The sequence below is a fragment of the Odontomachus brunneus genome, unplaced genomic scaffold (genome assembly GCF_010583005.1).
Source record: "Odontomachus brunneus isolate Ranch 3 - 2012 unplaced genomic scaffold, Obru_v1 Obru_scaffold_131, whole genome shotgun sequence".
Classification (NCBI taxonomy): domain Eukaryota; kingdom Metazoa; phylum Arthropoda; class Insecta; order Hymenoptera; family Formicidae; genus Odontomachus; species Odontomachus brunneus.
The window spans coordinates 145,366-162,713 of record NW_022639581.1 but is presented as its reverse complement, the minus strand read 5'-3'; the positions used below and the strand labels follow the sequence as shown (position 1 = coordinate 162,713).

Genomic DNA, 17,348 nt, shown 5'->3' with positions numbered 1-17,348 from the left:
TCTCTCTCTCTCTCTCTCTCTCTCTCTCTCTCTCTCTCTCTCTCTCTCTCTCTCTCTCTCTCTACATCTATATCGTATATTCAAATAATTTAATCATTAAAGTTAAGCGCGGTTTGTGTATGTAGTAGTCAACGTGTTAATCCTCAAATTCCGCCAAACTTGAAGGATCAACAAAGAATCTCGAGGCACAACATACAACAAGCTTGTTGATCCTACCAATGTTTACTTACTCTTTCCTTCGTGTGTGTTGATGCGTACAGAAACATTTATTCTTGAATTAATGTTGCATCATATCAATATTCTATGTATTATATCTTTACTTTTTCAATCTCAATAAATAATGTGTTAATCGCATATGTAATTTAACTGCAAGTAAAGTATATGCGACGATATATATTAAATACTTTATGCAAATAATGAGATTAATGAGTATAAACACTTTCTTTTTTCATCTTTCCTTATTATTTCTTTTATTGACACAGGAAGGCGGGGGGAAAACGAAGAATTGTAACGGCAATTGTAGCAATTGTGTGTCCAATAACGCTGCGCACCAAAGATTTATATTCAGTAAAATGTAGGATGTAAACCGAACTGAGGTAACACGCGGCATTTTGACAAATAACATTAATAAGAAGACGAGAGAGAATGTGTTGGGGCGGGAGCCTGGATAGCTCAGTGATTTAGAGCAGTCGCCCGGCAAGCGAAAGACCCGGATTCGAGTCCCGGCCCAGCAAACTCCGGCTTCCGATATACTTTTCTCTTCGACTCTTACAAAAATAACAAAAACGTTATTCATTATTGCTAAAGAAGACTAAAAAAGACGTTGCTGACAGATTCAAGATAGATCTTGCGGTCCAAAGAGCATCGTTAGAAACGAAAATCAGCGCTTGCGGAATTCATATGAGATTCTAAATTTCAATTCGGGTAATTATTCTCCGTAATTTTGCCCATTAAAATCGGGGAAAATGCTTTATAATGAATGACTGACGCACCTGGAAAGACACATGCACTTGAAAGTGCATCATTGCCTATGCATCTCGATGTCCTATAACCCCAGGCCTGACTTCCCAATCCAGCGATTTGGTTGCGGCCGCTTCGTCATGGCGCCTCCAGACACTCGTATCGCCGACACTCGCGCGGACACGATTCGCTCGGAGAAATGAACGCGCGTTAGTGAACGCGATACCGGCGAAAACCCGATTAAATATCTCAAGAACCGACGCGAATTACAACACGCAGCGATACGCGTAAAATCCGCGGTACGTGCGCGTCCGTCACCGGCTCAAGACGTAATGTCAAAGTACACGAGAACGCGTACACGACTCCAAAACAATGTAACCGCCCGCCAATGAATGACACAAGCATTCCGTGATCGAGAAATCACAACAATCAACGTCCTCGAAACATTACGGACTTTCGATCGACGGTTGAAAGAAGTCAGGGCCGTAGCATGCGTGGCGCGTATCGGGAATGCCCCCGACTCTAAAAATGTAAAATTCATCCTAAGAGGTATATTCTATAACTTTTAACGACATCGTTATGTATCACTGCGCAGATTTTTTGTTTTATCAAATAACTGCGCAGCAATACATAACGACATCATTAAACGTTGTAAAATAGGCCCCTAAATCTCGCCAGTGCTGATTTATGTCTCCAATAATGCTCCTTGGATAGTTGCAAATTCCACCTTGCAACTATTAATTTGCTTTCTTTTCACTTTTGTTTATTTTTACTATAATATCGAATTCATAAGTGTGAAATATAATTCTGTGTATTATGCATGACTATTTTTGTTGCCGTTACGATTCCGACTTCTTTTCACTCCTTTTGAAACTTTAAATCCTACTTCTTAACGCTAATGAAAAATGAAAGAAGAAATTTGTTGTTTCATTTATCCACTGATTCCATTACTTGTCCGTATTAATTACTTAATATTAGCTCTTCGTGTATATTCTGCAGTTAAACAATGCATCATAACCGCATTACTCATTGAAATGAAGAACAAAAATTAAATACAAATAGAGATACATCGAGAATATTAAATAATTCTGAATATCTTTTCTAAAGATTTTTAGATGAGAGCTGCCGAAATCGCATCTCATCAATTTCTTGGACAATGCATATCCATCAAAATATAAACAAAAATTGTGTCATATTGTATCTTATTTTGTGCGCATCTATTTTAATAAAATCAGATACTATTTAGAAGAGGATTTCCCAACTCTTTCTCATAAGACCTACAAATCCTATGAGAATGGATCTCTACATATCTTTTCTTAAATTTCAGCATGGAGAAAGAGGTAATAACTATCAAGGATATTGATCCTCAAAATTTAACAAAGTTTTCGGGTTTATAATCCAGAATGAAAATATCAATTCAGGAAACTACTGACTTTGCAGCCAAAGATAAACTATCTATCTATTGTCGATGCACAGGACGTGCTTCTTTACCGAGAACCGTGATATTGAGATAGTGGCGCGTATAAAAATAAGCCGGGGTCGTAACGCCGTTTAATAGTCGCGAGTTCTTACGCATAGTTTCTTTCCACCGAAGTAACATCAGCAAGGAGAAAGGGAGAGAGAGAGACAGAGGTGATGACGTTAATCGCGCGAGCCGGAGACAGGTCGTTAGGCGCATTCGCAGTTGGGAGATCTGGATGAACGTGGTAGTGCCCGAAACTGCTGAATGAACGGAACGAATGAATAAACGGGGCGCTTTGTGCCGCGGCGTGAGACGTTATACGGTCGGTCTAACGAAGCTGCGCCTGCACACAACGCGGAATGCCGCGCGCGGCATTTTATAAATAAGCGGCCACGCGCGCGTCGCACTATCGTCACATTGGCGGCTGGCATTAAGAAGAGATGAGAGACAAGCTCTGTCACGAGCGGGCCGATCGGTGCTCAGTTTCTGACCCGATTATCGGAGCCCGGCTGAGTATCGTGTCGGAGGAAGAGACGCCGATATACACTCTCGCAACATTGTCGCTCGTAACGCTCTCGCCCGTGCGAACTACCTGGGGTGAACTCCACTCGACGATCGCGTCGACACCATTCCGTTCCTGCTTAACATCCAGCGAGAAACTAGGATGGACGACGCGATCGTCAGGTGTAACTTTTTATCCCTGGTAATCCAGCGAACTCGACAAGAAATCGCGGTTCATGTATACACGGAGAGAATTTTGATGTATAAATTACTGTAAGATTTATTTATATCAGATTATTTATATAATGGATATTTAAAGTTGATCTGAGATTAAAGAGGACTTGAGTTGATTTGATGAATAAATAGAAAAATAGAAGTAATAGTAAAATAGAATAAATAGAAAAGTAGATAAATAGAAAGTAGGAAAGAGTTAGAAAAGAAGAAATTAAAATGTAAAAGAGTAGGGATGTGGAGTAACATGGATGATGATATGTATACGTATGTATATGAATGTAGAAACTGGAAGCCATCCGAAGCCGAAAAATGAAGATTAAGAATAAATAAAATAATAAATAAAATATAAATAAATAAATATAATAAAATAATACTTAAAAATTTCGTGATTTTGGGGAATAGGTCGACATTCTGCAGTAACTCCCCCTATCCTTTCATTCCATTTGTGCTACTTATATTTTAGAAACTGAAATATGTTGTTAAAACTCTTCTTATTTCTAATAACACCATGTTTCTCAGCAAGATAAACTTTAATAGCAATCTATATACTTCTGGGCTAATAAAAACAGTGAAATCGAATAGAATTTGTATTAAAGAAAACTATAATATTCTTTTCGTGTACACACGGAGAGCATGTTATATTTTTTCATATATAAATTCTTTTCAATTTTACTATGTTTTGTGAGTAATCCAGGAATAAATTGTCAGTAAGGTTTATCTCGCTAGAGAGCAGTAAATTCCGCTGAAAGCATAATAGACGTCGTTAGAAACATAGCAAGTGTTTTAATAGCATATTTCAGTTCGTAAAATATAAGCAGCACGTATGAAATGAAAGGATACAGTGAATTATTGCGGAATATCGATCTCTATTTCTTGTTTATATACATATATGTATACGGAATCCTATAGTAATGCTTACTATCAAATTCTCTCCGTGAGTACGGAGCTGCGCACGCCGCGAATCGAATCGTGGCCGATGCGAAAAGGGCGAACGACCGGCTGTGATTCTTACCTCCGTGTAGGAGCGTCGCGTTTAACCCTTTCGCTACGGCCAAGCTGAACGCACAGCTTCGCCCCGCTGAACGCGCGTCATAATGGACGATATAGCAGCGCGATCGGTACTTTGTTACTTCGCACACAGTGTGATTTGTTATATCTGCTAATATATTATATAATATCCCAATTGCATTTATTATAATATATTTATTAAAATAACAGCTGTAATAAATTAATTTGCATTTAGCTGGTGAATTTGTATTTGCAAATCAAAACAAGCGAACCGACCGCTGCTTGGCAACGACAAGCTGCTCATTGGCTCTCAACACAGGCTATAAATGAGACCCACGTTTTGTCCTAGTCAATCGTTTAACGGGAAGCCGCTGAAGTGACGCGTAGTAGAGGAAAACGTTCAGCAACCGATATTCGTTACAGCACTCACTAGTTTTCGGCACTCTTGCTCAGGTTTTTCAGATATTAGGGAGTTTATTGAATATTTATTGAATTATTTATCAATTATGTATTATTTACTTTATCCGTCTTCTCTTAAATTCTCATGCACTTTAATATTTATTAAAAGAGAGTGACCAAGTTCTCATAAGCTTTTAATTTCACACACATTTTCTGGCATTCGAAATCTGAAATTATTTTTTAGTAAAATTATGCGTATTGTGTGATGAGCAGATTAAAAATCACAAAGTGATACACATCACCATTTGGGAGAAAAAGGATTTAAAAATCAACATATGGTGCTTCTGGCGCTCCAAATAAGCATTTTGCAAATGACCATTTTGCAAATGACCACGTAAATTTTTAGTTAATAATTAAAGAAGATTAGTGCATTAGTGTGCAAAACTGTGCAACAATTTTCTTTAATTAATTATTAAAAATTTATGTTGTTATTTGCAAAATGGCAAAGGACTTTTTTTATTCAGTTTGACCTAATGCACAAGAATACGACGGTAAACCTCGCTCCTCTACCACATCATTCAAATTTTCTACAATTAATATCGCAATCGTTATTACGATTTTCGCAAAATTATATTCGACTTTTTTGTTCATCTCAATCCGCTCTACGTCCTCACGAGAGATTGTCGAGCTGAGACACCTTGCATATCTTTTTAATCTACTCACGAATAACTACAACCTTACTCCCCAAAATTCTTACCAAACAATTTTATCAAAAAATAATTTGAGATTTCGAATGCCGCAAAATGGGCCTAAAAACTTGGACGCACTGATTATTAAAATATTATTTGATAATATCCACGCAAAAGTGCCGGGAGAGCAGGGGAAACTCCTACTGGGCGTTTTCCCCTAGCGCGAGAAGATTAATCGTAAACGGCGAGTGGAAGAATCGCCGATACTTATGAGCGATCGATCTAAATTGAAACAACGGTCGGGTAAAGTTACGTGGCATAGGAGGAGTGACAAGAAAGGGTGACGATGTCGAGAAATAATCAGGCGAATAATACCGGGCGTATCGTTACGCGTGACCGGCCGTGATGTCAAGATGAAAGGATCATCCTGGCGACGGACCTCCGCGCGGCCGATCGCGCGCACAGCTCAAGGGGAAGAAGCCTCTCTTCCCGTCGACGACATCCGATAGTGATTCAGAGTCGACTGGGAGATAAGGGATGTTTGCGCTTCACGTCCGAGAAATGCAGCCCACGTGTAAACACGCGCGCCGCTGCAGTGATTCGTGAGGGATCTTCTTTAAGTGGGTGTAATCGAGGAACCTCTCGAGGCAACCTGACCCATAAAACTTAACGGTCCGACGTACGCGTGCACGCTCGCATACGTGTGTGTATGTGTGTGTGTGTGTGTGTGTGTGTGTATGTGTGTGTGTGTGTGTGTGTGTGTGTGTATAGATCGGCTATCGAGTATCGGAGCAGATAAGGGGGAGTATAAATGAGCGGGTCGAGTAAATCAAGGGAATCTCGTAACGTCCATTGATCTCGGCTCGCACGTCGTTTCACGGTGGATCTCCTCACGCGAGACGATTACGAGCGCTGAAATCATAATTTCGCTCGACATATCGATTCGCGAAGCCTGATCCAAATTCGTTCGCCGAACCGCAGCCGCACGATTGCGCTTTATTGGTCTCGGGCTTGTTACCAAGTATGCATCGGTGCGCTCAAAAGTTTCTCTCTATCTATCCATCTACCTCTCTTCCCCTCTCTCTCTCTACTTTCGATGAAATCGGTATCCCGCTCATTCTCGAGTCCTGCAAAAATCAGGAGACGCGGTGTTCGCGCGGCGACATCAGCGCGGATCACTTGCTCTCGTGAGGAGGATGTGCGCTCTCCTAAGAAATTCGCAGCTCCGACGCAAATTTCGGGGACGCGAGACCGTGTTAATTAAATTAAAACTAATTACCCGAAGGGCCTTAGTAATTTACATTTGGTGTGCTATTACACGGGGGCTCCTAATTAAAATAAACACAGCTTCGTTTACCGAGTTCGCCGCAACGCCGCGGCGAAGGCGACAGGGCGATGCGGCCCTGAGACGAGAAGAAAAGCTTGACAATCCGGGGGAAGACGTTTGCCAAATTACACCTGTCCCGTGAGACACCTGCATCGATGTTTCTAGGTAAACCATGACTCAGGGAGGCCTTTCTCCCCTTTATTGTCGCCATTGTCGTGCGCCTGTACCTCTCTCATCCCGCCTCGCGCCTTTTCCCTTTCAGTGATTCCCGACCGTGCATGTCCTCGCCGACGACGACGGTACTCGGTGTCGTCCGAAAGAACACTTTTTCTATTGACTTAGGTGTGTAATACGCGCTTCCCCATAGGAGAGACTCGCTCCTCAATCGAGGTCTCCGAAGGCAACCGGCCGCGCTCTCCTCCACCACGAACAACTTCGCGATTACGAATGTTAACGAGGGACAGGAACGGGGCTAAGGAGAGTCTACGGATCATGGACTTCCGCGTTGCGGAGCATCGTCGAAATCCACTTACCCGTTCGTGTTCTACATCCGCATCGTGAAGTGGAAAACAACAAGAGAGACGGAGATAGTCGGAACACGCTGTACCTGGCGCGTGAATCGGCCTGAAATCGCTTGCACCGACCGCCGTCGCGATGCGCGCCGACGTAACGCGATTCAAGAATTTACGCTCACGCACCGCGCAACAAAGTTCGTACGTGTTTCTCATTCGTAATTGGCCACCCAATTACACGGATTGAACCTGCTCGACGAACGAACCAACGTCGGGCAGACAGACAGGCGAACGGATGGACGGCAGGGCTGGCAGTTTATTAAAAAAATTAACATCGACGCGTAACCGATACGAATCGCTGATTGCATGGAAATCAGTATCGCCGGAGCGAAGAAACGCGGCTCGTTTGGGCGTTGCGCGCAACAGAAACGCGTGCTACAACATAGCAACGAAATCATTTCACCGGCTCGATAACTCTTTCACCGCCCCGGCGACTACTTCCGGCGCGATCCATATGCATCGTGCACACATGTGCATGTGCGCTCCCCTCGCAGGAGAAAGAGGAGGAGGAGGAGAAGTAGGGGGAGGAGGAGAGTGTGCGCACCGCGAATGCTCGCCTTGAACCTGCCGGGTCCGCGCCGAGGAGTTTCACGTGAAACTGGAACCGACCGACGATACGGCCTGATACGCTCCCTGCGCACGGCTTTATGCACCACGACGACGACTACGACGCGTCTCTTTGCGTGTCTCTCTCCCCGCCAAAACGGGGAACCTTTCTTCTTTCCGTTCCCCCTCTGCACGACCCCGATTTCCCCTCGAGCTCTCTGCTGGTCGAAAAAACAAAAGGACGAAAAAATCCACCGTGCTTTTCCCGCGCCTCGCGACAATAGCCGTAAAACGCCTCCGCAAAATAACGGATTCGAAATTTTAGCCCCTTCGGCCTGAACTTTCTAATATCCGAAAGATCAGTATGTTTTACGCCCATAAAGATTTAACCCTCTACATCCCTCTACCGTGACTCTGAAGTCACAATCCAGGTCCATAGCCTTAAGGCTATTTTTTTAGTTGACACAATCATTCTTTTTTATCGTGTAGATTCTGAAGAATCAGTGTATGGTAATTATCGATTTTAAGGGAGACAGCTCCAATGACCTTGACCTTGACATATGTTGTAGAAGTCACCTTCCTGAATAACTCTCAGAAGGTTTTAGCCGTCGCTCGTTGTCCGTTAAAAAGTTATTAACAAAAAAAGTTGCATAAAATGAGTATAATTTTTGGACACTGTATATACAAAAACAATACTGTGTACTGTTAACGAGCAATATCGAATAATAACTGCAATATCGAAAAACTAACGGGGAGCTGCGCCCTCCGCACCCCCCTCAAAACTAACTTAACCTAACATATCGTCACATTAACACAAAAGTTGAACACTTTAATAAACAATAACTGACGGTTGATGTGACGATAGGTTGGGTTGGGTTAGTTTTAAGGAGGGTGCGTGGGCGCAGCCCCTCACTCGTCGTTCGATATTTTTCTCGTGTGTTACAAATGTTAAAAATATTCCTAATTTAAATATTATTTTAGTAAGTACTGCAATATCGAACGACGAGCGGGGGGCTGCGCCCCCCGCACCCCCCTTAAAACTAACCCAACCTATTGTCACATTAATCGTTAGTTATTGTTTATTAAAGTATTCAACTTTTGTTTTAATGTGACGATAGGTTAGGTTAGGTTAATTTTGGGGAGGGCGCAGCCTCTCACTAGTTGTTCGATATTGCAGTTATTATTCGATATTGCTCGTTAACGGTACACGTTTTTGTATATACAGTGTCCAAAAATTATACTCATTTTATGCAACTTCTTTTGTTAATAACTTTTTAACGAACAACGAGCGACGGCTAAAACCTTCTGAGAGTTACTCAGGAGGGTGACCTCTACAACATATGTCAAGATCAAGGTCATTGGAGCTGTCTCCCCTAAAGTCGATAATTACCCAATGTATATTTAATCCACCAAAAAATTTAAGGAAGAAAATTCTAGTATCTGAATGATTAATTTTACGATGTAAATGACGTTTCCGGAGTATACGTTATATTGTTCTCAAAATATCACTTTGAAAACATATTCTCGTTATCTGTGATCGAAATATCGAAACTATTGAGATACCGATGAACAGAAGAGGGCAAACAAGAATATTACTCTGGAGCAACAGTGTTAATAAATGCGTCTTGCATATATCATTCTTGCATACAGTTCATAATAAATATATGTTGCTTAAGAACAACATTGCTAAATAAAGGGCTAATAAAACTAAACATAAAAACTAAAATCTTTCTTAACGTCTCTAAATGGCAGAAAACGCACGAAACGCGTTGTAAATTCTAAAAGAGGACTTCTCGGCAAAGTTAGTAGGTTAGATAGGCTTCAGAATATCAAAATAAGTGTTGAATGGAATATTGAGCTAAAATCTAAATTTCTCAAATCGGGACGGGATTCTAGCAAATATAACTTTGGACATTGTCACATTTGAATATTATCACGCTTCCTGTACATTGAGAACAAAAGTATCTAAGAAATAGTAAATATTTATTCGGTGGGTATACTAATAACATATTTATATAAATATTTTTCAAGTAAGAAAATATATATTTTCTTGAAACCTTAAGAAAACTTCCTCCAAGCGATTGTTTATGCTGTTTAAATAAAAAAGAATTTAAATTAAAGTAAATATATTATTGGTATCCATCGCGAAAAATAAATATTTACTATTTTCTAGGTATCTTTCTTTTCCCCAGTGCGCGCTTGGCACGATTCGATATCGAGGTCTTCGCGAGATACAACAAATGACGGGGCAAAATTTCGCGCGAATCGCTGTGGCGGAGTATTGGAGCGTAATTTCACGAAAAACGCTTTAATGCCGCCCCGTACTGCAGAGGAGGTTATCGTAGTACACAGCGCTACAGTCATTTTCGCAAGAATGAGAGAAATGTTTCGGATGATTGGATACCGCGACGAATTGGTCCAACAAGCCGCGATAAATTCACGCCTCTAGTCAATGATAATTGTCCGACTTTTCATCGAGGACTATGTAAATAGCTCCACGTGCGGGACTCGCATTCACCGGTGCTCGCGTTGCGTGTACTTGACATTGCGCGCGACTATTCAGAAACACCGTAAGCGCCGCATGCGCTAATGCCGCCTGCGGAATCACAGCGACAGAAAGCAGCCGCGGAAAAGATCACCGCGCGCGGGGTGTCTCGCGTGAAACGAGAAGCGATCGTGTCGCGACAACAGGCGGAATTTATCGTCGCGCGCTCTTAATTGTACCGAGTGTCCCGGTAAGTGACTGCCGATAACTGCGCGACGTCGTTGCACGCTGAACATCGCATAATCTCGACCGTGCCTCGGCCGGGAGAAAAGAGAGAGGGAGAGGAGAGACAAATCTATAATGAAGGTCTGTGTACTGGCCGCGAATCTATTTCGCGATTCGCAGCGAGAGAGAGAGAGAAAGAGAGAAGTGCGTCGCGCTAATACATATACATTCGGGACAAACGCGTCCCCGATAAAAGTTCCCGGCACTTCCTTCCGTTGTGCGCGTTCACGCACAGTTTCGAGATGAAATACCTTCGGCATTGTAAAGATACAAATTACACGATTTCATTATAGAGCCTGCTCGCGCTCTCGCGAAATTAAGCGAGATATATACGGGGGCTGTTATTCAATCTTTAATATTAAATCATTCCATAATTACGTCTCGATTTAAATTTCAAAGGGAGAGAGCGCGCAGAAAGAGACCTCCCGGAGTATACGAGCGCGAATATCGCGAACCCCCACCTTCTCTCTGCGAGCAGTAAACTTCGCGAGAGAGAGAGAGAGAGAGAGAGAGAGAGAGAGAGAGAGAAGAGAGAGAGCTATACGCGGCACAGAAAATCGACGTTACCAGACCCCTCGAAAGTGCGCGCTCGTGCTCGACTAGGTGCCGATTCGCTTTGTCGCGCGAGGCGATCAAGGTCCTTCTTATCCTACCGAGAGGCCGCGATAAGATAAGCCCACCGACGGCGCTCGCTACTTCCGATCGCGTTTTAAACGCGCCTGGCTCCGGTATACGGCCGGTCGCCGCTATTCGCAAGCGTGCAATTAATTTCGCCCACTCCATTCCGCGCGATTTCGCGGCTGTTCCACTATTTTTCTTTCATTTTGTCTGTTTTTTTCTCCTGCTTCGGTTTTTTTATTTTCTTGTTTTGCGCCGACGTGTGCAGCACGCGCGTGAATACGGCGTGATAAATATATATATTTTTTTTCCTCTTTTTTTTACGACAATATTAATGCGACACCGAAGCGCGCGCGCGACACTGTCACGACTCGCGCCCGTTTCTGTCACCTTCGCTGTCGTAGAATATGTTTGTACACGTGCTCGTAACGTTTTGCAGCGATTACAAATTTCGTGAGAGGGAGAGAGCGAGAGAGAGAAGGAGAGAGAAGGGGGAGGGAGCGCGCGGTCAGGCCGGTTAGGCCGCTCTGCAGCGTTTTATCCGACGCGTCATCGCTCGCCGCGCGATAACGCCGCGTGCGCGCTTCATTTTTCCGTTTTTTTTACACTTTTTTCGTGCGAATTCGTAACATCTCTGGCGAGCGCAATCTCGGCGCGCAGCCGATGCGGATACTCGAATGATGTAACGCGCTCGGGCAACGCCGGGGAATTTCAGAACGGGAGCATCAAGGTTGCTTCGCTCCGCGCGACCTATCGAAGCTGCATGTAGCGCGCGCTTCGCTCCGGAAGGACACGAGCGGGAACTTATCTCTACGTAGGAAATAATGAGCGTTATTCAAGAGCGATCGGGTTTATATAACAGCGACGCGTGCACTTGTAACTGTTCTTCGTGCGCGTCGTGTCGTGTCTCAGCCGTGATCGCGTGCGTGCAGCTATCGCGCGATTTCGGCCGTTGCCGCTCGAAGATTGCGTCGGGGTACCGCACGTTTCACGGAAGAATATGCCTGCGATATGCCGAGCACCTGTGTCTCTCTTTCCGCTTCTCGCCGCGGTGACGACGCACCGGGGTTTTCCCTATATCGCGCTATACGGAGTTACGCTAGAGAAAGCTCAGTCAAGTGTCATAGTGAGCTATAACCTGAGCGACTCGACGGCAGTACACCACAAACGCGGACTATCTTTCTTATCTGTCGACACGCGCGTACCACGTCGTGACCGTAATCTTGCTAGATGATATTAGCTGAAGCTCAGCTTGGGTAGGAAGCAAATTTCTGCCGGAGAAAGAACCTCTCACGGAAGCTGACGCGAACTCGTGTCACACAGCGAGAATATATCGTAATCGGCGTGATTCCTATGTTCTTCATTACGTACACGCAGAAAATGTTGTAGCAAACATTACTGTAGGACTTGGTAAGCGAGGAGCGGATCGACATTCCGCAGTAATTCACTGCGTTCCACATGTAATGCTTCTATTTAAGGAAATGTGAAACGTACTGTTGAAACACTTACTGCCTGTAGGGCCGATTGTTCCAACTTCTTTGTAAGGTACTTGACAGCTAAATCATATGTCTTCAGTTTTTCTTCAAATTGAACAGAGGCAGACACAAGATTTAACTGACAAGTAGCTTATCAAGAAATTGGAATAATCGGCCTCTAGTGTGTGACTATGTTCTTTAGCAAGACAAATCTTAGTGTTCATGGACATATATCTATAATTTGAGATATTCTTATTGTTTTGGTCTTATAAAATATTTTAAACTCTCAACATAAGACCCAAAGATTAAATGTATATATACATTCCGCATTAAAAATTTAAATTCGTATTTGAAAACTAAAAATATTTAAAATTAGGCAAGTATTCAGGAATTTTTACCTTATTAAAAACATAGGAATTTTTACTTTACTAAAAACATAGGAAAGTTGAAAAAAATTTATATGAGAGAAACAGGAAATTATAATATTCCCTCCTAAGTAGAAGTTTTATGTATGTAACGTACAGGAAACCGTTTCTTCAAATTAAACGCAACAGGGCCGAGACTAGACAGGTGAATTGTGTGCAGTAGTAATAATATCGTAAACGTCCTTTGTCTTTCATATATAAGACTGACAAGATTTCCGATGAGGCGATGAAAGTTGCCAAGGTGAGAAATACAAAACGTAAGCAGTAAAAATGGGACAAAAGCAAGAATGAATGAATGAAGGCGAGATAAAAAAAATCGTTTTAAACTGACTGATAGTCGGGCAATTTGTCAATCTCCCTCAAACTGGATGTCCGGCCATTAACAATTTCTTTTTTTAATTTCCCGGCGAGAGCAAAGTTCAAAGATAAAAATTCCGTGAAATCAATCCGACAGGAACATTCCTTTATCCGTCGACATCTCCAAAGTTTTACTCGCAGAAAACCTGGTCTTCTCGCCCGAGAATAATTCCCAATGCCCACCCGAAGAGAAGTCGGCGTACCTCGGCGTGAATTCGCGTCATGACGCGACGGTCAATCACGCGCGAAATGACGCGCGCGACGAGCGAAAATCCCTTTTCTCGCGAGCGTTTAATGCGATTGTCGGGATTGTGTGTTGAGAGGAGAGAACTCGTGCTCGTACGACTTGGGCGAGCATCGAAGTAGCAGCGTCATTCGTACGAATGTAGCAGGGTGGAACGCTTATGTTAATGAGCCCGCGCGATTACCAGACGGGGGACGGCGCGCGAAGAGATGACGTCGAGGCGATAGAGACGTCCAGACCGGATGCGAAGAAGGCCGTGCAGGAGGAGGAGGAGGACCGGATAATCGTCATCGTGCCGCGCGTACGTACCGACTATCGGCGCTCTTAACCCCGTGGTCGTTCCTTCCTGCCGTGCGAGAAGCGCCCCGGCGAAGGAACGAGAGGAGGAAGTCGCGCCTCGCGGACGGACGTGCATGCACACCTGCGCCATGGGCGCCTCCCACCTGCGGGAGCCACCTGAGACCGAGATATCGCACGACGAAGACGGCGACGACTTTCGACGCACCTGACCGCAAGTGTTCGCGCATATCTGCTGCAGCCGAGAGTCCTTCCCGTCGAGTCGCGCCAGCGAGGCATCCCCGACCGCGAAGGGCCTCGGGAAAAAGATGAGAGATTCGCGACCCTCCTCGCACGCCGACATTCACACGCCGGCCCGCGAGCGCGATTTTTGGCAGGCTCATCGCTCGATTCGTGCCGTTTTAACGACTATTATTGTAAACCTTGGCTTGGCCCCGCGTTTGAGATTAATTAATGACGACTGGCGGAGGCGTGACGAGGCCGCGCGCGAGTTCTCTCGCGGATTTTCGGCGCTTTACCTCCACATTGTGAGTGTATGCGTGCGGCTATTCTCAAGCGCGTCGCCGGACCAGCGAGCCAACCGCGCGGCAACGGTGACCAGGAAGATCCTGGTCGAGGTACGATAACGGATTCTCCGAGTATACTGTTACTACGCCTGAGAGAGCGTGCTAGTAAGCGACTACCGGCCGATTGGCACGGAACGAAGAGAGTATCGAGCCGTAAAACAATTGTCTAAAAATATCCGCCGCGTAGGAAAAAAGCTCGTCGGGTCGTGATCGAGTCACGGAATAATGTCGAACTGATCGAACGACGAGCCGCGAATAATCCTAATTTAATTTCGCTCGAGGTACCCTTTCTCTCTCTTTCCCTCTCTCAAGCCTCCCCCCCCCCCTCTGGCTCCTATTCCGAGTGGATCGATCGGGATCGACGTCGCGCCGAGATATCTGTCGACGGTTGAAAATTAATCGTTGATCGTAACACCGTGCTCCCGGAGAGCACGTCGGCGATTGTTAACCGCACGAGGCAGAGGCGGATTACGTGGAAGTAACAGCGACGGAGCCGAGCTTCAGCTCGGGAGATTCCTTTGACCACGCGATACGGTTTTTCGTAAAGCCTCGCGTGACACCCCGCGCCAACCTTCTTCCACCGCCCCCTCTTCCCCTCCTTCCCTCTCCCCGCCTCTCCCATACTGCCTCGCGCGTGCAGCGGACACGAAAAAAAAAGTTTACATACGCCTTCACACAAAGTTTCAGCTCCCGACTCACGAGAGACGCACGTGCGAGTGTTGTCTCGCGTGACGGCCAATTGTTACGGCCGATAACACGTATATAACGACAAGCCACTCGTTCATATCGTTTATAGAGGTTGTTTCAGAGATCTCGCCCGCAAACGCGCGATCCTGAGGGAATATTGAGCAAAATAAACACTCTTTCATACAAAAAAAAGGAATTTAGTAACAACCATCAAGCCTGCACGGAGAGACTATTGTAATAAAAATTACAATGCGATTTTATTAGTCCGGGAATAAATTATTACGAAAATCATAACAAAACATAGTAAAAATGACTGTAAATAGTTATCATGTTTATGGTTACGATAAAAGTTATCATGCTTAGTTATTTTTACTGTTTTATTATCATTTTCGTAATAATGTCAATCTATACCTTACTAATTGCTAAAATTGTATTGTTATTATTACTATAATATTCTCTCCGTGTAGATAATGGTTACCAGATTCTTTGATGAAATAGTTTCAAGTAAACATGTAGGTACATATGATCAAATAATATGGTAAATATTAATAAATAATTTAAGTAAGATTTGTAGTATCTATTGCACAAAGTTTTGGTATCTGTTGCTAAGACTTGGCGACTATTACCAATTCATGTGGTACATTTCACCAAACAATTGTTTAAAAAACCATATTGTTTAGTAGTACTTATCATATTACGTGATAAATATACGTGACCAACTACTTTGGTAATAGTCGCACTATTTAATAATTATTACTTAAATTATTTAGAATTATTTATTATTTATTCGATTTCATTAATCATTTAATTGGTTCAATTAAATGAGGAATTTATTATTTTGTAATTATTACCAGAGATAGTTGGTAATATTATTATATTTGTGATACTAATTACCAAATATCGCTCTTAAATGCTCAATCGAGTGCATTTGTTGACTATTACAAGACTTTTCTTTCTGCGTACGTCATAGTGGTGATGTTAGCTACATGTTTAACGATACACGAGAATACGCGCGAGAAGAAAATACCAGCAACGTATCGGGACGACACGATTCATCGCGACGATGTTCGTCGTTTCACGATGAAAGATGACAAATTTTCGTGGAGAGTCCGCATGGCGAGAGTCGCTGCCACGGAATAAAAGTCGTCTATTTACCTGAAATAGGGTGTCCCGAATGGCGAGCAATAGAACGGATCATGCGGCTGCATATGTGGCTGTCCAGGTACCCCTGGTCCCTGAGGGTGCGCGTGCGGCCCCATCGGGCCGGTGGGTCCAGGCCCGCACATACCGGGTCCACCTTGAGGTTGCATACCGGCCGGGCCCATCATACCAGCCGGACCCATCGGATGGGGCGCTGGATGATGCGGCGAGCCGACCATGTGAGGTCCTGGGTGATGGGGATGCGGCGAGGGTCCACCGCCCCCCATGTGCGGGTGAGGCGTATGGGGAGAACCGCTCATCATGCCATGAGGCGGCATCGGATGAGGACTCGGCGACGCGCCGTTGAGATGGGGCGCCGCGCTTACACCACCGTGAGGCGTCGGCGGGCCGCCGTGCGTCGGCGTCGTGGCGGGCTGCGGGGGCGGCAAACTCGGCGGTCCGGTGGGGCCCGTACCCGTGAGCGGCGGCAACGGGCCGTTTGCCATATTGTTGAGCTGCGTGAGCGAGGCCGCCGCCGATGCCATCGCCTGCAGGGGATTCGTGGCGCCGCTCGCCGTGTTGATACCTAGAGCGCTGTTGCCGAGATGGTGATTGTTGCTGACGTTGCCGCTGTTACCGCCGCTGCTGTGGCCGATGTTGGGGTTGACGATGTTCGGATTGACGATATTGTTGCTGGTGGTGCTATTTGCGACACCGCCGCCGAGGGATTGCAGTGACGGCGGCAGCGGTGGCGAGCCGGCGGGGGGTGCTGCCGGGCCCCCGAGGCACCGGCCCGACGGACCGGGAGCGGTTACGCTGCTGGGTGCTACCGGCACGCCGGCGTGGAGTGGGATTCCACCTGGAGGGCGCTGTGCCACGCTCACGGCCGGCATCACTCCCCCCTCCACGGCGCCCTTCACCCTCTCCGCGAACTCTCGCCGAGGTTTGGAGTAGAGTCGACGAAGCGCGTTTCTCAGTCCTTTTCTCAGTCTTTGTCTCTTTCTGTCCTTTTCTCCCTCTCTCTCTCTCTCTCTCTCTCTCTCTCTCTCTCTCTCTCTCTCTCTCTCTCTT

The 17,348-nt window shown here is 45.0% G+C and overlaps 1 protein-coding gene across 4 annotated transcripts in view; it reads right to left on the bottom strand.

Annotated features, from left to right (window-relative positions):
* The window catches only part of LOC116850013 (LIM domain-binding protein 2), a 140,204-nt gene extending 122,863 nt beyond the window's left edge, over window positions 1–17,341 (bottom strand). For all 4 annotated transcript variants that reach the window (XM_032827778.1, XM_032827775.1, XM_032827776.1 and 1 more), the window contains exon 1: window positions 16,293–17,341. In XM_032827778.1, the coding sequence (XP_032683669.1) occupies window positions 16,293–17,170 (878 nt within the window). In that variant the 5' untranslated portion in view covers window positions 17,171–17,341. The remainder of the gene's footprint in view (window positions 1–16,292) is intronic.
* Between the last annotated feature and the right edge of the window lie 7 nt (window positions 17,342–17,348).